Source organism: Ursus arctos, unplaced genomic scaffold (genome assembly GCF_023065955.2).
Source record: "Ursus arctos isolate Adak ecotype North America unplaced genomic scaffold, UrsArc2.0 scaffold_18, whole genome shotgun sequence".
Taxonomy (NCBI): domain Eukaryota; kingdom Metazoa; phylum Chordata; class Mammalia; order Carnivora; family Ursidae; genus Ursus; species Ursus arctos.
In genome coordinates this window covers 24805541-24828442 of record NW_026622852.1, presented here as the reverse complement: position 1 = coordinate 24828442, position 22902 = coordinate 24805541, and the positions used below count along the sequence as shown (strand labels likewise).

General features: G+C 50.0%; 1 protein-coding gene across 8 annotated transcripts in view; it reads left to right on the top strand.

Annotated features, from left to right (window-relative positions):
• The window catches only part of MYORG (myogenesis regulating glycosidase (putative)), a 40130-nt gene that overhangs the window by 2364 nt on the left and 14864 nt on the right, over positions 1 to 22902 (top strand). For 3 of the 8 annotated variants that reach the window (XR_008959903.1, XR_008959902.1, XR_008959901.1), the window contains exons 1-2: positions 13393 to 13559; positions 22715 to 22826. Coding sequence is in view for 4 of the 8 variants with exons in the window: in XM_057313533.1 (XP_057169516.1) it covers positions 10065 to 10177; positions 11409 to 11495; positions 16731 to 18948 (2418 nt within the window). In the remaining 4 variants the exon portion in view is untranslated. Of the gene's footprint in view, positions 1 to 6362; positions 6508 to 8604; positions 8718 to 9661; positions 9738 to 9947; positions 10183 to 10952; positions 11017 to 11408; positions 11496 to 11939; positions 12241 to 13375; positions 13560 to 16730; positions 20505 to 21507; positions 22020 to 22714; positions 22827 to 22902 lie in introns of those variants that run through there. The other 5 variants (XM_026506350.4, XM_057313533.1, XM_057313534.1 and 2 more) reach the window with 5 other exon arrangements.

Genomic DNA, 22902 nt, shown 5'->3' with positions numbered 1-22902 from the left:
AGACAAAGGTCAGTGTCAAATGTCAACACAGACATGGATCTCTTGGATGTAAGAACCCTTAGCAATCTGGCCAGACAGCTTCAGTGAGTGGAGAGGAGTGAAAGCCAGACAGCAGTGGGATTATGAATGAAGGAAAGGCTTCTGCTTCTGGCAGTATGCTGATCTAGAAACTCTCAAGGACTCTCCTGCTTCAAAACAACTAAGTCTTGCATAAAAATTATTTTTTTTTCTGGACTCTCATGGAGGTGAATGGTAAGTATACTTAGGATGCCCTGAGAATGAATGCCAATATCAGCACTACAAGCAGGAGTTTAAGCCTTAAGTGAGGTGAAGAAACTAAACCTTAAACTCCAAAATGAACCAGAAAGTTTAGTGATCTCTGGCTCCCTGCCCCCACCACAAACATACGTGTGCATGTACACAAACACACACGCATACACAGTGAATGTGTATCCTTTGTAGTGGAAAATAACCTTAATGTAGGTTTCCAGGTATCCTTCAGAGTAAGGCCAATCAAATCTGAGTTCGCAATAAGAGATATAAGCAAACCACCATATGACTGTCAGCAGAAACAACGAACAACAGACTAAAACCTCCAAGGACTTCAGATATTGGAATTAACAGTTAAGAATACAAAATAATTATCATGAATTTTTAAAAATAAAGTGAAATCATCGACATGAGCAAGCAACAAGTGATTATATTTTTGAAAGACCAGACAAATGTAAAAAAGTGAATAGAAAATTTAGAAATAAAAAAATATAGGTGTTAAAACCAAAACCTCAGTAGATGGGTCAAAGGGCAGATTAGAGTGTCAGTGAGATGACACAAAGAAATGGAAAGGCATTCCTTGCTCATGGACTGAAAGAAAAAAATATTGTTAACCTCTTTGACATTGGCTGTAGCAACTTTTTTCTAGATATGTCTCCTGAGGCAAGGGAAGCAAAATCAAAAGTAAACTATTAGTCTGTATCAAAATAAAAAGCTTCTGCATGGCAAAGGAAACAATCAACAAAACTAAAAGGCAACCTACCAAATGGGAGAAGATATTTGCAAATGATATATCTGATAAAGGGTTAGTATTCAAAATATATAAAGAATTTATAAAGCTCAAAACCACCCAAAAAACAGATAATCCAATTTTTAAAATGGGCAGAAGAGGGGCGCCTGGGTCACTCAGTCACTTAAGTGTCTGACTCTTGATTTCGTCTCAGGTCATGATCTCAGGGTCGTGAAATCAAGTCCCTCATTGGGCTGTGTGCTGGGTGGGAAGCTTGCTTAAGATTCTCTCTTCCTCTCCCTCTGCCCTCCCCCATGCTCTTTCTCTCAAATAAAATAAAATGGGCAGAAGACATGAACAGATATTTCTCCAAAGAAGATATACAGATGGCCAACAGACACATGAAAAGGTGTTCATCATCACTTACCAGTAGGGAAATGCAAATCAAAACTACAAAGAGCTACCACCTCACACCTGTCAGAATGGCTAAAATCCACAACACAAGAAAACAACAGGTGTTGGTGAGGATGTGGAGAAAGGGGAACCTTCTTACACTGTTGGTGGGAACGCAAACTGGTACAGCCACTCTGGAAAACAGTATGGAATTTCCTCAAAAAGTTAAAAATAGGACTACCTACAATCTAGCTATCTCACTATTAGGTATTTACCCAAAGAACACAAAAACCCTAATTCAAAGGGATACATGAACCCCTATGTTCATAACAGCATTATCTACAATAGCCAAGATATGGAAGCAGCCCAAGTGTCCACTGATTGATGAAGGGATAAAGAAGATGAGGTATACATATATATGTGTGTATATACACACACACACACACACACACACACACACACACATATATATATATACACATACACAATGGAATATTATTCAGCCATAAAAAGTGAATGAAATCTTGCCATTTGCAACAACATGGATGGAGCAAGAGAGTATAATGCTAAGTGAAATAAGTTGGGCAAAGAAAGACAAATACCATATGATTTCACTCATGTGGAATTTAAGAAACAAAACAAATGAGGAAAGGGAAAAAAGAGAGAGAGACAAGGGGTGCCTCAGTGGCTCAGTTGGTTAAGCATCTGCCTTTGACTCAGGTCATGATCCTAGAGTCCTGGGATTGAGCCCCATGTCAGGCTCCCCATTCAGCAGCGGAGTCTGTTACTCCTTCTCTCTCTCTCTACCCCTCCCCTTGCCCATGCACTCTCCTTCTCTCTTTCAAATAAATAAATAAAATCTTAGAGAGAGAGAGAAAAACCAACAAACAGATTCTTAACGATAGAGAACAAACTGATGGTTACCAGAGGGGAGGTGGGAGGGGGGGATGGGTGAAATAGGTGATGGGGATTAAGGAGGGCACTTGTGGTGAGCATTGGATGATGTATGGAATTGTTGAATCACTATATTGTACACCTGAAACTAATATAACAATGTATGTTAACTAACTGGAATTAAAATTTTAAAAAAGAGTATTAGTGAAATGAAAGAGTGAAAGAAATTTCCCAGAATGCAGCACAGAGACCAAGTGGTTAAAAAATATGAAAGAAATATTAAGCAATATGAAAGACAAAAGGAGAAGATCTCATACACATCTACTCAGAGTACCAGAAGGAAAGAGCAGAAAGGGGAATAGGCATTATCCGAAGAGAAAAAGTCTCCAAATTTTCCAGAACTAATGAAAGAAATGAATCCACAGATATAGAATAAATAGAAGGAATTTCACACATAGGTACCTCACAGTGGAACTGCCCAACACCAGCTTAAGAGATGACCTTAAAAACAGGCAGAGAAAAATTGTTTTCAAAGTGTCTTCTTTTCTTTTTTCTTTCTTTTTTTTTTTTTTAAGATTTTATTTGTTTATTTGGGAGAGAGAGAGCACATGAGCAGGAGTGGGGCAGAGGGAGAAGGAGAAGCCGACTTCCCACTGAGCAGAGAGCCTGACGCAACAGAGGGCTGGATCCCAGGACCTGGAGATCACAACCTGACCCGAAGGCAGACACTTAACTGACTGAGCCACCCAGGCACCCAAAGTATCTTTCTTTCAATAACAGAAGAAAAATAAAGACATTTACAGGCACACAAAATGAAAATGTTTATTACCATCAGAACTGTAATAAAGGAATTTCTAAAGGATATACTTTGGGAAAAGGAAAGTGATCACAAAAGGAAGGTCTGAGATGCAAGAAGGAATGGTGAGCTAAGAAATTGGTAAACGTGAGTTAAATTTAAGCAACCAATGTCAATGGAAAATAGTTAACAATATCGGATAAGTTGTATTTTGGAAAACAGTATCATGTAAGATACAAGGGTAAGAAAGGAATACAAAAAACTTATTATTCACAGACAATACAGTTGTGTACATAGCATCTACAAATTATTAGAACAAGAATTTAGAAAGTTGGGTGAATATAAGATAAAAAGCCAATCACATTTCTTAACCTCAATAGCAAATATTTAGGAAACATAACTTTATTTTATTTTTTTAAAGTTTTAATTTATTTATTCATTTTAAGTACTCTCTACACCCAACATGGGGCTCAAACTCATGACCCTGAGATCTAGAGTCACATAGAATATAGACTGTTCAATGGGACAATTGGTTATCCAGATGGATAAAAAGAAAACTGATCCCTAACTCACACCAATAGCAACTCCTGACAGATTAAAGACTTAACTATGGAAAGTAAAACTATTTGCTTTTAGAAGAAAATATTGGACGTTATCTCCATTACCTGAGAGTATGGCTATATTTCTTAAACAAGTCACAAAAGTACTACATAAAAGAAGAGATTAATAAATTCACATATGTTAAAATTAAGAACTTCTTTTCATCAAAAGACACTATAAAGAAAATGAAGATACAAGCCACAAACTGAGAATATATTTGCAACATGTAATTGACAAAGGATTAGTACATAGAATATACAACTATAATTTTCTGGGTTGAAATTAAACCTATGTATTTTGACTCTCTCCTGAAACCCTCTAAAACTCCTGTAAATGGATATTTGACACATAAACTCACAAGACTAGTGAGAGAGAAAGGACAATGGCTACAAAATTTCAGAGGCTAAAAATTACGATCAATAAATAGTACCTGAGAGCAGATCTGAGAAAGTTGAATCTAAAGCCAGCAGTGGGAAACACAAGACGTAATTCAAGTTAAAACTGCAGAATTTTCGGGGCGCCTGGGTGGCACAGCGGTTAAGCATCTGCCTTCGGCTCAGGGCGTGATCTCGGCGTTATGGGATCGAGCCCCACATCAGGCTCCTCCGCTATGAGCCTGCTTCTTCCTCTCCCACTCCCCCTGCTTGTGTTCCCTCTCTCGCTGGCTGTCTCTAAAAAAAAACAAAACAAAACAACAACAAAAAAAAAACAAACTGCAGAATTTTCAAAAAGGCTCAGGAATTGATAATACTAGGCTTCTCCGGAACTGAAGATAGGACAGGACCACAGCTAAAATAAGGATGATTTGAAAGCTGTTTAAGAAGCAGTTAAACCGGGGCATCTGGTGGTTCAGTCAGTTAAGCGGCTGCCTTCGGGTCAGGTCATGATCTAGGGGTCCTGGGATCCAGCCCCTCAACTGAGCCCCGTATCACATCAAGCCCCGCATCCAGCTCCCTGCTCAGAGGGGAGTCTGCTTCTCCCTCTGCCCCTCCCCCTCCCACCACCTCACCCCACTCATGGGCACGCTCTCTGTCTCTCTCTCAAATAAATAAATAATATCTTTTTTTTTTTTTAAAGCAGTTAAACCCACTAATCCCCTCTTCTATTCCATGCCATGGGGTGACTGCCCGCCTCATCTCTGCAAAACTCAGAAGGCTAATTTTTTGGCAAGGATCTCAGGATTGGGATACCAGGCCCAGCTGAGGGCACGGTACCATACTGAAAACAGGTTAACCTCCACCTACTGAATGCCAACCCCCCCCCAGTACCCCTCTTCTCCATAGATTCTCAGAACACTGGCAGCCAGGCCACTACCCGTAGGCCAAAGACTGAGAGGCTCTTCTGAAGGATCTGATCAGCCCAAGAGGGAAGACCTACAGATACTGACAGAATTTGACAAAAATAGTTTAGCCAGACCATCCTACAATGATGCTCTTGGTTGACAAAGCCCACCCACAGCTCAAAGCCTCCAATAAGCTTTTTTTAGTCTCCTACTCATAACCATGAGCAGACAATCAAAGATACAGACATCTGAGGAAAGCCTCTAAAGGGAAAACTGATGATGTCTATGAGTTCTTCTAAGTGACAGGGTGTGTGTGTGTCTATGTGTAAAGGTCAAGAGAATGCCAAGTCATGCGGCTCTTTCACCCATATGGAGTATGACTGTGCAGGATCTGCCCACAAAATAAAACCTCAGCTGGGCACAAAGATCCAACAAACTCCTCAGCTGAGGGGCTTTCAGGGCAGTAGGGGCACCAGGTCTCATCTTGGCCAAGAGAAGCTTTTGCCCTTTAGATCGTTAGAGGGAAATGTGGGTAGCAGTGGCTCCATCCCAGCACCTTGTTGCCCACTATGAGGAAGTCTTTTCTAGTCTCTGACTTTGCTGGGTGTCCCACCCCTGTGACCCAGCTGCCTTTTCACACCAGCTGCTTGCAGCGATCTATTGGTTTATAACTAACTTGGCATTCTTCCATCAGCTGAGGACAAGGGAGCTCCAGAGGTAGGTCTTACTCAGGAATCACACAGATCTAGCCCAACAAGGGATTGAAGGAGATAAGACAAGGTAAACCCCAAGAAACAGAGGAACCAGGGGCTGAACCAAGATCAGGAAAAAGGTCAGGGTAGGATAAGAATGAGGGCAAAGTGAGTGTCAGGGTCAAGGGTGATATCGGTGTCAAGATCAGAGCCACAGTAGAATCAGGGTCAGGAAGGAGTCAGAGAATTAGATTTTAAATTAGGTGTCCCTCTGGCCCCATCCTTCATCCCCTTCAAGGTGCCAAATTCCCAGAGCGCACTCCCTTCCAAAACATCTGCATAAGGTAGCTGGATCCCAGGGCCTGCTCCCAGATAGCACACAGTCTGCAAGAAAACAGGAACACCCAGCTCTGCCCTTAAAGAGCTCCCAGTCAAGAAAAGGACAGAAATGAGAACATCAGAAAAGCACTCTGAGGACAAACACCTGGCTGTAAGCCCTAGCCTTGGATAGAAAGAAAGGAAGAAAGTGTGATTCAAACAAAGAACAGTGCAGAGGGGCCAAGACTGGCATGGGGATCCCTCTGACATCAGGAGGACACCCAACTGGGCTGACTTTCTCAATAGGGGCTGGATCTGAGTCCAGCAAGACACCAAGGCTGGGGCCTTTATGCATCTAGTCAGTTCCTCTCCTCTTCCCTTGCCCAGGGCCTGACTCAGACCATGCAGCGCCACGTGGATCCTGAAGCCCTGCAGAAGATGGTCAAATGTGCTGTGCAGGACTACAGTTATAAGGGTTCTATACCAGGCCACCCCTACTTTCCTGAGAAATACTGGCTCTGTCAAGAGGAAGGTAGGACCTCACCCCTTACCTACCCAACAATGACCCCACTCAGAGATTTCAAGAATGACCCTTAACCTCAGCCCAACTTGAATTCTGGCCTCCACCCTGATCCCATACCAACTTTATCCCCACCCACCCACCCACAATCTGGGCTTCTCCAATCATCTCCACTCAAGCTTGACTCCCAACCACAGGACCTGACACTAACCCTGACCCTGGAGGAGGAGATCCAGGCCCTGCCTTTTGGGAGTTTCCCATTTTTGCCAAAGAACTGAAAGAGGCCTGGGTCCTTTCCCTAGAGAGATGGAGGGAGTATTAACTCTTCCAAACAAATCCCTCCAGGTATATTCCAGGGCCATCTTTTCCCATTTTTTTAGTGACCCTGTTCCATCAGTTTCTCCATCTCTCCAGCATCTCTCTGCCCCACCACACCTCTTTCCCCTTGACCTGGAGCCTTTTCTAACCCCTTCCTGCCTAAAAATTCTCTCTTGCTCCTCTCCTTCACAGCCAAGATTCTTAGAAACATAGTCTATACTCACTGTCTCTACTTCCTCACTCCTTGTTACCCCTTATGAGAAATTATCTTTCCCACTTGGTTAGGTGTTTGTGACGTCTCACTGTACATTCCGAAAGAACAGAGTCTTGTTTTATTCACAGCTGTGCCCCTCCATCTAGTATAACCAGGCCTCATAAGTGTTTATTGAATTAATTGATGATAAATATTTATCCAATTGAAATTGGGAGTCTGCAGCTCCTACATCCAAACATTTAAACTGCTCTTGTGTAGTTCTAATTACCACATCCATGGGACTCTTCAATCTTTACCTTTTGAGACCTACACTATCCATTTCACTCTGACCACTCTCTACTTCTTGATACTCCTTCCTTCCTTAGCTTCTCTGATGCCTCAATTTCCTGGGTCTCTTGTCCCCCCACTCTGGAAATGTGGGGTTCCTCAGGGTGCTAATCTGAGCTCTCTTCTCTCTTTACTCCTCTCCTGAGACCATTTTATGTAACCGATGTTTTAACGGACAACTCTTAAGTCTTTATTTCTACCCTTGACCTCTCACTAGAATTCTACTCTCCATCTGATTATGGTCAACTTTACCTGAATTTCCCCCAAACACCTCAAACTTAATATGTCCAACTCATCAATCCAGAACTCCAAATTCCAGCACCTGCCCCACACATATACACACCTGCTCTTCCTCTAGGGCTCCCAGACCTCCTTTCCTGGTGTCTTGCACATGTGTTCTTTCAGACTGTTAGGGTAGTAGATCATGGAAGGTCTTCAGAACAGACTTAGATGACTGGGTGGCTGGGACTTTGGAGGATTTTAAGTAAGGAAATGTCTTGGTCAGATTTTCTTTTGTGAAAATCTATGTACAGATTGGATTGTAGAATTTCAAAAGGAGGTAGGGAGGTTAGTAGGCCAATAGTAATAATAGTTTTCTATGTGCCAGGCATTGTTCTAAGTGTTTTACATGTATTAACTCATTTAAATCTCACAACAACCCTATGAGGTAGATAGTACTATTACCCCCATTTTAAAATTGAGGAGGCTGAGACACAGTGAAATTAATTAATTCGGTCAAGGTCAGACAGAGCTAATATTTGGCAGAGCTGAGATTTGAACCCCAAATGTCTGTGAAGTCCATTCTATTAACCACGACATGATATTGTCTCCTCGTTAAGGCACTACAGAGATACAGGGGTGAGATCATGGGGGACTAGAAGAGGGAATAGAGTTAAGTGATTTTAAGGAGGCAGGATAAGCAAACTTTGGAACCTGGATGTGGAAGAGGAGAGGGAGGAAATAGGAAGAGGATCCATTTTCAGGTTGGCTGATTCAGAGAGGGTGGTGCGAGGATGCAGTGATCAGCTCAGAGGATCCAGACCCCACTCAGAAACTTGCCTTAGGTCAGAAATGGGCTGCATCTCAGTGTCTAAATCTGGGGCCAGGCTGGGCTTGATTGGCCTGAGGGATATTAGTAAGAGTCTCGTTTTGTGCTGGGGCTCAGAGGAGAAACATCTAGGGGAACCCAGATCCTGGGGTAGAATAAGGAGTAAACAATGTCTTGTGTTTCCACCCCTCTGATCAAATAGAGAAATGGAACCCATACTACCTATGCGGTGACCGGTATAACATATGGAGGATGGGGCCTTACAACTGCACCGGCTGGAACAAATATACCACATGCCTTCCCCGGCTACCTAAGGTGTCTACTGTCTCCCTCCACTTCTAAACCACAGGGACTGGTATTTCACCATTAGTTCCTCATCCCTTTCCCACCAACAATGCTCCAGGGCTCTTTCTCAAGTGTGAAACTAGGATTTGCATTTTCTAGGAGACAAAGGAGTCCAGGAGTGGAGCTATATGAATAGCTCCTGGGTCCCCTGGATCCCAATCTCTGGCTGGGCCCTGTGGGGATACAATGAGTGTGCACTCCCTGACTTACTCCCTTCCTGAAGCTGGCCACCTGGCCCCTTCCCACGTGGTCTGGCTAATGAGTCTACCTGCTCCACTCTCCCTCCTTTGTGATGTGAGCAAGGACAAGAGAAGGGAGACCCAGGCCATCAGTGACAGTGCAGATAGAGCAGAGTCTTTCAAGGAGATAGGAAGGAGCCCAGCTGCAGGCCCAGGCCAGAGGGAAGAGGAAATTTGAGAGGATGAGAGGCCAGAGCAGAGGTTCTTAATTGTAGCTGATGGCTGACCTCGGGTTAACTGAACTCTTTTGCATCAGAACTTCCTCAAGAATCAGGATTTTTCACAAGTCTTCCAGGTGATTCTGATGGGCAGGCAATATTATAATATTGACACTACCTCTCCCCAGTTAGAGACACTCCAAGGCATAACTGCGCAGAATCAGCTAGACAAAGAGAGGTAAAATCAAAGGCGAACGCTGAGGCAGGGGTGCCAAAGGCCTAGGTCCAGACCCCATCCCCCTATAGCTCCATTTCCTTCCCTTCCCATCCCCCCGCCCCCAGGAGGCGGAGTAACCGCGTTGCCCGGTGACAACCCTAAACACTCAGAGCCTGGGAGAGTAGGGGAGCTTCGAGTGGGCGGGAGAAGACACGGCCTGGGACTGGTCTGGTGTTCAGGGACCTCCAACAGGAGGAACTCTTCCGGGTCAGCTTGAGGTAGCATGTGTGGCACTTTCAGGAGGCCGGAATGGAGACAGCTGTTCGAGGAATGCCTTTGCAGTGCCCTCCTAAGCCGGAACGACTCAACGCCTACGGTAACAGATGGTGGGGCAGTAGTGGGGTAGACCAGAAGGACGGTGGGATGGGCCCTGGGGGATGCGGCAGAGGTCAAATATAGAAGGTGTAACCCTGACTCCTCTATCTGTCCCTGTTTTTGTTTCCATCTCTTTCTATCTCTGTCCCTGTCTCTTCCCTCTCCTGTAACGCTGTATCTGGGTCTCCCCGGCTTGGGTCCGCGGATGCAGAGCGTGAGGTGGTGGTGAACATGTTGAACTCGCTGTCACGCAACCAGCCGCTGCCGCAGATCACGCCCCGATGCGGGTGCGTGGACCCTCTGCCCGGCCGCCTGCCCTTCCGGGGTTATGAAAGCCCTTGCTCCGGCCGCCACTACTGTCTTCGTGGGATGGACTACTACACCACCGGAGCACCCTGCACGGAACGCCGCTTCCGGCCTTTGTGCACAGAGCAGCCGACTGTAAGGTTCGCAGGGCCGCTCCCGCCTTAAGCAAGCCCCGCCCCCAAGAAGCCCCCCGCGCCCCCCCCGCCCCCGAGTTCAGCCTTACCCCAGCTGTGCGCGCTCCATCCCTCACCAGTTCCAGCTCTTCTCTGCCTCTATGCCAGATCCTGCCCCGCCTCCCACCGCCTCAATCCCCTTACTGGGCGCTGTCCTGTCCCGCCCTCCGGCCCCGGGGCCTGAGCTGACCGCTGAGACCGAGACCGGAAAACCCGCACGAAGATTCCCCCAGGTTCCCGGCCCTGTCGGTCCTGAACTGGGCTCAAGGTCAACCTGGCTCTGGAGGCCCCGCCAGAAAGTTTGTTTTTTTTTTTGCTTGTTTTTTGTTTTGGGGGGTTTTTTTGAGGAAGAAACCCCACACACCAGTCACATCCCCTTCCCACACCTGGTTCCCTACGTGGACACCCGGCCCTAGAGACGCAGGTTCTAGCCTGTGGAGTGCCATGTGTCCTCAAAAAAGAGGCCTCTATTCTTGGGTCTCAGGTCACCGTCGATAATGGGCAGGGTCATTGCCGGGTGTTATGTGAGCAAGGAAATGCTAACCGCATTACCGGAGGAGTCCTGGCCTTAGAGCCCCGCACCACCTCTGAAGGTAGACAGCCTAGCGCATTACTGCTAAGGAAACTGAGGCCCGAGCGCTCAGCTGCAACCCAGACTGCCGCGCAACCACCTTCCTGCACCAGGTGGCAGTCAAGGCGGGCGGAGCCTGGGAGAACTCCGAAGTCCGCGTGGGTTTAGAGAGCTTGCGGAGGAAAGAAAGGGGAGGAGGAGGGAGTCCTAGATCCTGCCCCTACCCCACGGTGATTCCCTCCCCCTTCCCCAGGCAGAAAGTCTGATTAATTGTGCGAGGCGGAGTCTCATCAGTCACAAGGGCAGGGGGGAGCGAGAAAGTGCCTGAGCCTTAGAAATGTCGTTAGTGCTGGAATAATTGCCCTCCAATGGAGAGGACCCGGCGGCTCCCAGCTCTTCAACGACTGGAGCCCGATCCTTGCCAGAGTCCAGCGTACTCCCACAGCCCAGCCTGGGCGGTGGAAACGAATCCTAATGAGGATAGGGACTTTCGGGTATCCTCCCAGGGGTGACGCTTGGATGGGGTCTTGAAGGGCCAAGAGGCCTGAGGGGAAAAGCCGGTCAGAGTCTTAATCTGGGTTTTGAGGCCCGACCTCTCCCTGCCCACCACTTCCTCCTCCAGGAGTGTATCGCCCTACGAGCACCGGTCCGGAATGCAATGTGCTGTCATAACTCCCCCGCCGTCGTACTACCCTTGTCCGAACCTTAGGTAAGTCCGGCGCAAACACATGCAAATTGCGTTTGGCGCAGGGGGAAACGCGGGGACGAGTTGGGGCGGGAACTGTCCGCTGCGATGCACTGACTGGAAGACGCCACCAGGGGGCGCTAGTGTCATGGGTCGTCGAAAGCTGGCAAGGGAATAGAGGACCCTCTATGAGAGGGCGCTGAGGCTGGCCTCCAAGGGTTACAGGTTGGCAGTGGGGCTCAGAGTCAAGAAATCAGGGCATTAGGTTCAGGGCTTGAAGTAAAGGAAAATAAATTAATGTTAGTGAGCCAGTATTGGGAATCCGAAATTTAACAGTAGAACCTGAGGTCAGGAGGTCAGTGTTGGAGCATGGCAATATTAGGGGCAAAATGTTGGGATATGATTAGCTTTGAGAATTGGAATCAGACCTATGAGGGTCCAAAAGGGCTAACCCATTTCTCCCCACAGATGGGACACAAGTCACTTCAAGAAGACTGGTGGCCCCCAGAGAAACAACTATGTCGTCCACCCTGAGTTTGTGTCTGAAACCTATCCTGACTGCTACTGCTGGTAGAGCCCAGGCTGGCGGGGCCAAGGGGGCTGAGCAGTAAATAAACTCTTCACCCCAAAGGCCGCCTCCTTCATCCTTACCCCACAGGATCTGGCAGTGAGGAGCCAGTCACTCAGGCCTCTGCCAAACCCAACTGAGGTGCATTTTCTTAGTCATCCTTGCCCCGAGTGCCCTCCTGACACATAACAATAGCTGTGTCCTCCCTCTACCCAAACTAATGGGTCTACCTAGCCATGCAGGGCCACCCCAAGAGGGCCCTCCAGCTGACATTTGTTCAGTATCCCCCAAACCTAGATGTTCCCTCCCCCCTCCCCATCTCAGTGGATACAGTCTCACATTCTGCAGTCAGAGACTGTCCCTGTACCCAAAGGTCTTGATCTCTGCTCCCAGAGTCTCCACCACAGCCCTGACAAAGTCTGTGTTCTGACATCCTTGCTGCCCTCCTTTACCCAAGCCCAAGAGTCTAAAACATAATTTTGGAGGGTGTCATAACTAAGAGATTTCCAATTACAAAGCAAACCCTGTTTCTCTGTCCCTCCAGAAATAAGGGGTTGGTTGTTCTGGAATCTCTGGGATCTCTAGTATTTTTTCACCCAACTCCTCCTGGGAGCAGAAGTATGGCGGGGCACGTCCACTACCTCACAGCACGATCATTTCTAACGGTGTCACCACGGGGTGTGTGTTGCATGGTGAGACCAGCGGGCACACTGCAAAATACGAGGTCCCCAACCTCAGACACTACTGGTCTGGTCCGGTGGGAACCGACAACTTGGGCCTCCTGGCTGGTGGAACCAGGCTCCTTCCGTGGGGTCTTTGATTGGATCCACCCTGCACTGAGCCTCTATGATCGTCCCAGAACTCCGCTGCCCTTTTTCTATATGAGAGAACTTTTTCCATGCGGTAAAGTTTTTCCACAGTGAGAGCTAGTGAGAGCATTATACCAAAATGGCCTCCACCTGCCCAAATCTGGAGGGGAAGGAATCCCAAGAGCCAACCCTGCCACTTTACCCTGCCCCTCGCTCCTCCTCATACACATCCCAAATTTAGCCTAGAGGTGCGAGAACCCCAACACTCCACAAGTGCTCCTTTCTCCAGAACTACATTTCCCAGAAGGCCTAGGGCAGAACCCCGCTAGCTTGCGGTAAGCAACGACCCAGCGGGGGCGGGCCTGCAGGCAGGGGGCGGAGCCAGGAGACACCCTGCTGGTGGCCCGCCAGGGTGCCCGGAGGTCTGCACAGAGCCGTGGTAGAAAGGTGGGGGCTAAGGGGTGGGGCCTCAAGTCCGCGTGACAATGTGGGAGGAGGGATCGAGCGCCAGGGGCGGGGCTAGACTCCGAGGCCCGAAGTGAGACCGAAAGACCAAGGCGTGGCCGAGCAGCCAGAGGGCGGGTCCCGAGGAGGGCCTCAGCTGTTCCCAGCTAGGCAGCGCCCCGCGCCGCGCCGTGGCAGCCCAACTCGGGCTAGCTTGGAGGGAATCTTCGGGAGCCTCCCTTCACCCCCACTTCTGGGGTCACTGCCGTGAGTGAGCCCAGGGGAAGGACATTGGGGGGTTGTTGAGGAAACACACTTCTTGAACTTTCGCTCCTACTGATGAGTAGGGTGTATGAGCCTGGACACCTGGGCCCCTCCTCAAGCCGCGGTTCCCAGCGGGCGGCTGGTCCTTTGACCTCAGTCTGTCCCTTCGGACATTGTAGCTGTAGCGCTGGGGTGGGGGTGGAGTATTTCAAGCTGTAGGCGCAGTCACTCGATCCCCTCTGATCCAGTCCTTGGGGAGGGCAGGGAGATGGGCTAGATCGAGTTGCCTTTGACATTCCCCCCCTCCCTAGAATTATGTGCGACAAACGACTCAGCTTGGCATGACCTCCCCGCCTTGGGGCCGGGCCGGGCCCTCCCCCTCAGATCCGGCTAGGGGCTGGCAGCCAAGACTGAGGTTGAGTGTCAAGTGGGGAAAGGTTTGTGTAGGGCAGACCCCACCTGCCAGCATTAGCCTGTGGCTAGCCAGATGACGGAGGCGGCAGATTACAGGGGTCTCTAGCGCTGTTAACACAGGAACCACAGTTCCTCCTCCACAGCCCCGGTACCAGATGCCATTAAAATTGCCCCTTTCCCACCCCCAAGGAGCCTTTCTGGAGCAAGCAGCAGCACCAGCCCTTGAGAAGATAGGCTTCACTATGCACACACCCACCTGATGGGGAGCCTGTCCCACCGTCTAACCCACAAAGCTCCTTTCCTCTGCTGCATTCAGACTGCCAGTCAGACCATTATCTCTCATCTCCTAAAAATTATGCTGTGGAGGGTTAAGCTGGGATTTTGGATTTAGGCAGACTTGCCACCTAGTAACTTCAAACAAGTTCCTTTTTCTGTTTGTGCAAGTTTCTTCATCTGTAGAACAGGCACTATAGCTATGCCTCTTGTTCAGTATTAATTGTTACGGTTGGATGGTGTGGTGGCATTTGGGAGACCAGCACACGGCCTGCATGGCGTGGGTGCCCAGGACTGTGGGCCCCTGTCCTTCACCAAAATACCTTGGAATCCTAGAACATTAAGATTCTCAGAACCTACTGGAAATGGCTTTTGGTGGTCATCTTGGTGGCCTTTCTATGCCTCCAGGGTCATGAGATGGGCTGACTTAATATGAAAGTTTTGAGGATGAGGGGTTCTCTGTCCTCTTCAGATATGGACCCTTACCCCTTATTCCCTTAGTGCCCAGAATGGGGCCTTGGTTGTCCTGAATGAATAAATAGAAATGTACCGCAAGTCTGGCCTGGGCTACCTAGGGCCTTCTTTGGGTTCTGCTTAGCTTGAGGGCATCAGCTAAAGGCTGCTGTCCGTGTGCATTCTGCAGGAGGGCTTTTCTAAACTGTACTTACAGGCAGGGGAAGCCATAGTGGGGTGGGAGCGTTTTGAAAGCTAAGTTGTGATGAGAGGATGAGAGGCAGGGAGTAAGAGGCTGTTCCAGACCAGCTAGAACTGACCAGCTCAGGGATTTGGGGGGAGGGAGCACAAAGAATGAGGCCCTGAGACACCTCCCTGGAGGAGAGAGGCATTGTAGTGAGCTGTATCTTGACATGTGGGATCAAAATTCTGGTCTGCACCTGTCATTCTTGATAGTCTCTTCATGGGTGAGGTGGGGGAGGTGAGGACCCTGAGCAGTTCTGGCATCTCCTTGGAAGTAGCTGGGGACTTAGAGACAGCCACTGGCATCTGGGAGGAGGCTAATTACTGTTTGCCAGTCTCCCTCTCTCCTTCCTCCCAGCTGGAACAGATGGGCAGCTGGCTGGCTGGCAGTGTGTATGTCTGTGTGTGCACCAGGCTGGTGCTATTTCTTTGTTGAACTCTGCCCTGAGGCCTGAGATATGGTCAGTGGCCTTGGGGAGCAGATTGAGTCACACACCTCCCCCTCCCCCAAGTCTAAGGGTTTTTTTTGCAGTCGTAAATTTAACATACAGTGTATGAAAGTCTATGTGTGCAGTAGGGGGTGTCCACTCCTTGGAGAGCTGATAGGTGTGGGAGAGACATTGGCTCAATGTGGGTAGGTGAAAGTTCCTAGAGCAGATGGCTGAAGGATTTAGGTTAGGGAAAGAATGATCTTGGTGGTCATAGGATAGGCCTGGCTGGAAATGGAATCAGAAAGGCAGATGAGACCACATCATGCCTTGACCCTTGATTGCAAAGCTTATACTTCTGAACTTAAACCTGGGGGTCATGAGAAGCTGTCTAAAGTAGGAAGAGATACATTCTCATAAGTGCTTTAAAAAGATCACCATGGTTGCTGTGAGCAGAAGGCATTGGGAGAAAAGAAGGTGGAAGCAGGGAGGCCTATTGGGGAAGTACTGCCATGATACATAGGAGAAATGACGGTGCCCAAAGTAGGGCAGGGGCAGGGGAGAGTGGGTGCGTAGTTGAGACAAAGCCAGGAGGTAGCTGGCCAACAAATGTGTTGCCAGGAGGAGAGCAGGAAGGTTGGCAGGGAAATGGACTTGGTGATCAATTGCTGAGAGCAGGGTGGAGTTTAAGAGCAAAGAGAGGGTGACCTGTGAAGTCACCATGGCCCCCATGCTAGACTTTTTACCCCAGCCCTTATGTACAAACCCAACCCTGCCTCTCTACAAACCAGGCCCATGACCGCATCTGGCTTTGGGTATCTTCTCTAATCTCCAGATTTAATCTGGCTTTTGACTCAAGATTAAATTCCATACCTGGGATGTTCCACCTTCCTCTCTCCTCTCCCTCTGCAGGGACAGAAAAACCAGCCTACTGCCCTGTTAAAGATCTTAAAGAGCTGGCTGGATCATCTTCCCTCTCCCACCATGGAATTCTCCAGACCCCTCTCCTGTTCCTCAGCCTGAACTAATCCCATGTACGAGCCAGAGAAGCCTGGCTAATTCTGTGATCCTAAACAGCTCCCTGACCCTGTCTGGGTTGTTTCTCCACCAGGAAAATGGGGATGCATGCCATCTGCTCCTCCCCATTCAGAGTCCTGACTAATTTTGGCAAAAACCAGAGCTCATGAGAAAGAGTGGTTTAGACACAGAAAGATGGTCCTGGTAAGGGTCAAGCCTTTATGTCCCAGACTTTACATCCCAGTAATACAACCTTCCCAAAATATACACCTCTTCTTTCTGCTGCAGCAAAGGGAAATACTATGGAATGAGAAAGCTCAGTTCTACTTCTCTCTTCCCCTTCCAGAATCAGGCAGTCCAGGTTCAGATGTGCTTTGTCGGGTGGTCCCACTGCCCACTCCTTCCCTAACTGGGGGCCGATGCCCCAGAACCCTCAGGAGAAGAGCCAAGCCTACTCCCGCCGCCGCCCTGGGAGCCACGCAGACCGTAAGAGTCCCAAGGCCATCGTAGCTGCAGCTATGTACACCTTCTTGCCTGATAACTTCTCGCCGGCCAAGCCCAAGCCCTCCAAAGAGCTGAAACCGCTACTGGGCTCCGCAGTACTGGGCTTGCTGCTGGTGTTGGCCGCAGTGGTGGCCTGGTGCTACTACAGCGCCTCTCTACGCAAAGCAGAACGCCTGCGCGCTGAGCTGCTGGACCTCAACCGAGGCGGCTTCTCCATCCGCAACCAGAAGGGCGAGCAGGTCTTCCGCCTGGCCTTCCGTTCAGGCGCACTGGACCTCGACTCCTGCAGCCGCGACGGCGCGGTCCTCGGTTGTTCTCGCACAGCGGATGGGCGCCCATTGCACTTCTTCATCCAGACTGTGAGGCCCAAGGATACCGTCATGTGCTACCGCGTGCGCTGGGAGGAGGCGGCTGCGGGGCGCGAGGTGGAACACGCCATGTTCCTGGGCGATGCAGCGGCACACTGGTACGGTGGTGCTGAGATGAGGACCCAGCACTGGCCCATCCGCCTGGATGGCCAGCAGGAGCCACAGCCCTTCGTCACCAGTGATGTCTACTCCTCTGACGCTGCATTTGGAGGCATCCTTGAGCGCTACTGGCTGTCATCGCGTGCGGCTGCCATCAAGGTCAACGACTCAGTGCCCTTCCACCTGGGCTGGAACAGCACGGAGCGCTCGCTGCGGCTTCAGGCGCGCTACCACAACACGCCCTACAAGCCCCCCGCCGGCCGCCCTGCCGCGCCAGAGCTCAGCTACCGTGTGTGTGTTGGCTCCGACGTCACTTCCATCCACAAATACATGGTGCGGCGCTATTTCAACAAGCCCTCGAGGGTGCCCGCACCTGAGGCCTTCCGGGACCCCATCTGGTCCACGTGGGTGCTGTACGGGCGCGCCGTGAATCAGGACAAAGTGCAGCGTTTCGCCCAGCAGATCCGCCAGCACCGATTCAACAGCAGCCACTTGGAAATAGACGACATGTACACACCTGCCTACGGAGACTTCGACTTCGACGAGGCCAAGTTCCCCAATGCCAGCGACATGTTCCGCCGTCTGCGGGATGCCGGCTTTCGCGTCACGCTCTGGGTTCACCCGTTTGTCAACTACAACTCATCGTGCTTTGGTGAGGGAGTGGAACGCGAGCTGTTCGTGCGCGAACCCACCGGCCGGCTGCCCGCGCTCGTGCGCTGGTGGAATGGCATCGGCGCGGTGCTCGACTTCACACGCCCGGAGGCCCGAGACTGGTTCCAGGGGCACCTGCGGCGGCTACGCTCACGCTACGCTGTGGCCTCCTTCAAGTTTGACGCAGGCGAAGTCAGCTATTTGCCGCGGGACTTCAGCACCTACAGGCCGCTGTCTGACCCCAGCATATGGAGCCGACGCTACACTGAAATGGCATTGCCCTTCTTCTCTCTGGCGGAGGTCCGCGTGGGCTACCAGTCACAGAACATCTCCTGCTTCTTCCGCCTAGTGGACCGCGACTCGGTGTGGGGCTATGATCTGGGGCTGCGCTCGCTCATCCCCGCCGTGCTCACCGTCAGCATGCTGGGCTACCCGTTCATCCTGCCCGATATGGTGGGTGGCAACGCCGTGTCTGAGCGCACAGCGGGCGGTGGCGAGGTGCCGGAGCGCGAGCTCTACGTGCGCTGGCTGGAGGTGGCCGCCTTCATGCCGGCCATGCAGTTCTCGGTCCCACCCTGGCAATACGATGCCGAAGTGGTGGCCATCGCGCACAAGTTTGCCGCACTGAGGGCCTCGCTCGTAGCGCCGCTGTTGCTGGAGCTGGCCGGTGAGGTCACTGACACAGGCGACCCCATCGTGCGCCCCCTCTGGTGGATTGCGCCCGGTGACGAGACGGCACACCGCATCGACTCGCAGTTCCTTATCGGAGACACGCTGCTGGTGGCGCCAGTTCTGGAGCCGGGCAAGCAGGAGCGAGACGTCTACCTGCCTGCAGGCAAGTGGCGCAGCTACAAGGGAGAGCTTTTTGATAAAACCCCAGTGCTGCTCACCGATTACCCCGTCGACCTGGACGAGGTGGCCTACTTCATCTGGGCATCCTGACCCAGCCCAGGACCCAGGAACCCCACAGCCCTAACCTCTGCCTTCATGCAGGCCTTTAACCCTCCATCACAACCACACCGTGCATCCCCAGGAAGTCCCCACCTCTGCATTAAGTGGGTGCCCACGTAAATGTGCTCCCGCCAGCTCGGGTAAGGGCCCGGTGAGGGGGTGCTGAAGCAGCTTCCCATTCTAACGCACAATCCTAAAGCCGCTTTATCCCTCCACACTCACTCCAGTCTGCAGAAACCTCTTTCCTGAGGTGGAAGAGAACTCAGAAAGAAAAGGTCAGCTCTCTTTCTGTTACATATGATTGTGTTTTAAAAGCACAAAAAGAAACCTTACCCTGCATCCTGGCCTGAATGGCCACGTTTGCCCTTCTGAGGTGGAGACTTGATCCCCTTTAAGCTTCCAAAATAGCCCCCTGCCACACTTAGAAGGGCACATTCTTGATGTTGGAAGCCAGGCCCAGAGTTCCCAGCACTGGCCTGAAGTATGGCTGACCCGGTCCCACCCCAGCTAGGGTGACGGGATGGAGGTGTGTGGGCAACAGACAAGAAGGAAGGAGGTCCCATCCCAGAGGACAGGAAGACTGGGCAGAGCACGGAGCCATCATTGTTGTCCCTCGTTTGTGAAGAGACTCCTAACCCTGCACTTACCCATCTATGTAAACACATGGGCTCAGCCCTGGGCCAAGGCCACGGCCTAATGGACAAGGACTTGCAAGGCCGTGCAGGCCAGACTTGGTGCCTTAACTCAAGAACCTTTGTGTGTATGTGAGAGAGAGAGAGAGAGAGAGAGAGAGAGGCACCGTGTGTCCCTCCATCTGTGGAATGAACACAACACTTCTGAATCTGGATAAGCCTGGAAGGAGGGGGCAGGGAGCAAATTGGAGGTTTTGATTGTTGAGCTGGCCCCTCCTGGTTGATGTCCCTGGAAATCTAGTGGGAAATAAATAGCCCTTTCAAGATTTCTCAGCTGTTCACTCCCTGCATACATGGTAGGCGCGTGGCCTAAAAGGGACCACTGTTCTCATTCTGGTGGTGGTGTGCCTTGGCACATGAACTCCATGGGCACAGCAACACCTGTAAATACGCATACAGGGTAAGGTCTTTCATTTCAGCCATTTTCTCTTTCTAGGAAGAGCAACCTCAGCCAGAGTGAGCTGTTTCTGACTTTGCAGCTGAGTCTGAGGAAGAAATGGCTTGCCAAAGTGGGGAGGTGGGAAACAGGGCAGGGCTCAGCTTCCCTCAACCCCTAAAGAATGCATCCTTTTGCCCACTCCCCCCCGCCCCGTATTTCCCCTATGTGAAGAACGCCTAATGAAAGTTTTGGGGCACTCTCGGATGTCCATGTTGAGTGCTGATTCTACCACTCTCATCTATTAGCTGTGTGATTTTAAGCGAGCCACTTAACCTTGTTGAGCCTCAGTTTCCTCATATGTAAAATGGTGATGATAATGCCTACCTCCCAGGTTGTTGTGGGACTTATAAGCACAGAGGGATGTAAAGTGCCTGGCACAAGTAGGTGCTCAATAAAAGGTAGCTATTATACTATTATACTGTTTCTTGGGGTTTTTTTTACACAAAAATAAGGATTTCTCTAGGTCCTAACTCCCCGCACGACTGGCTTCCTCTGGGCCCACCTGTGACAAACTTTTCCCAAAACTTTGTACATAGCACCCAGATGAGCTCTAAGTTTGTGACCCAGAGGATACTGTGGTCCAAGAAAAAGGCAAGAGGAGAGATATTTGAAGATGGGATGTCAGGAGCCAGGATTCCTGGGTCCCCAGGAGATGGAGAGTAAATGAATTAGCTTCCTTCTCCTTTTTGTCAAGAGCACCCACCAATCGGTACTCAATGGTGAACCTCCTGGGGATCTGGCACCCACCCATAGGCTGTGGAGTGACTAAAGAGACAGAACACTGAGGCTGGGTCCTAGAAGGTTCCCTAAGTGTCTGGAGAGCATGACCCACACTCGAATGGCCCTCCAGCTTTCTGTGCAGTCTGAAGCCAGTTTAACCAACCTCATGAGCCTTGGTTTCTTCATCTTTATTTTTAGGGGTTTTGTATTTGTTTCTGTTTTTTGAGGGGGGGAGGGGCAGAGGGAGAGGGAGAGAGAGAATCTTAAGCAGGCTCCATGCCCAGCACAGATCCCAATGCAAGGCTTCATCTCATGACCCTAAGATCATGACCTGAGCCAAAATCAAGTGCCGGATGCTTGACCAACTGAGCCACGCAGGCAGCCCAGTTTTTTCATCTTTCGAATGGAATTTCTAGGATTCATTGAGATGTATCTGTAAAGAACTTGTGCAAACATTGACAAAGAGTTAGTGCTCAATGAATGGTAACTCCTATCAACTCTTATTTTAGACAAGGGACACTAACCATGAAACAAAGGGAAGTTCTGCCTAGAACCTGTGTTGTCCATTGTGGTAGCCATTGCCCGCATGTGGCTTCTTAAATTTAATTTTAAAATTAATTAAAATGAAATAAAATTTAAAATACAGTTCTTCAGGCACACTAGACACATTTCAAGTGTTCAGAAGCCATGTGTGACCAGTGGCTAACATTGGGCAGGGCAGATTATAGTTGCAGAAAGTTCTAGTGGACAGCCCAAGATGGAGCAGCGTGTGCTGCCTGAGATGGCATGGGGAGGGATGAAGCAATCTGTAAGGCCTAAGTAATCTGGCATGGAGGACGAGGAGTACAAGGGCATGAAGGGCAGGCAGCAGCGGCTCACAGCCTAGATGGGGGAGGTGCACTCTCTGTATGCCAGGATAGGGCCAAAGGGAAGAGTGCCCTTCTCTGGCCAAATTCCAGCAAACTGGCCCTTGGCTTGTGATCTGGTTTCTAGTCAGGCTTCTGCCATTCTCCTTAATCACAAAGGCACAGATGAACACACAGAAGCACTGAGAGAGGAGGGTATTGGCAGGAGATTAGTAACCAAGCCTAGGCTGGAACCTGACGCTCTGCATCCAGACGCCTAGACTCTCTTACCCAGTATTGTCCTACCTTTCAACAGCAAGGCCCAGGCCTGGCCCGCCTACCACCAAGGAGGGGAAGCCAGCTGAAGTATGTATCCCTGAAGCAGCTGCCCAATGGTTCCAGGTCAAGAAGTTTTCCCCTTCCCCCCATTGATACCAAAAAAGAGAGTTTCAAGAAGTGGGGGTGGGGGACTGGAATGGTCGGAACCATGAGAAAGAGCTGGATTTGGGGAGACAGGGGGAGGTGAGGGAACTGGGCTCGAAGCTACCTCTCTCCTATTCTGGCCCCTTCCAGACTTGTCCAGCTCCCCATCCCTGCCCCATCCTCTTGTGCATTCCGATTTTATGTCTCTCTGCACATCTGGATGGGGGGACTGTCCCTACTCCATGGAACTTCCAGCACCCCCGTATGGTCAGAATTTCTCATTTGTCTTCCCTGTACCCCTGGGCCAGTTGGTGGGGACCGATATGTGGGAATGGGGAACTCCTCCAGGGGTAATGGAGAGGGACAGAGGGGCTACTGCAGGAAATCTGGGACTGGGGCCTAATGCCCCCATTCTGTGACCCTGTGTGCCCTGAGAGTCTTGCCTTAGTCTCCCTTCTAATACCATAGGAATCAGCTGAACCCTAGCCAAGCTCTCTAAGCCCAAGATATGAGTTTTCTGAGGGTCTTTGCCCTGTTCCCCAAGATTTGGGTACAGTGTCTCTCACCCTGGCTGGCTCCAGAGCAAGTCTTCTGCTGGTTCCCCTCACCAAGTTTCTGGTTGCTTCTCTCCTCCTCAGGTCCAAGGTCAATGGTGACCTCTCCATCCCCTTATGAATTCTAGCCTGGACCACTGCAGTGACCTCCTAACTTTTTCAACTCTTGGACCCTTCAATCTAATCCACATAGCAGGTAAGGAAATCTTTCTGAAATTCAATCAAATCACTTAGGAAAATATCCAAGCTCTGATGTTCAAGGCCTCTAATAT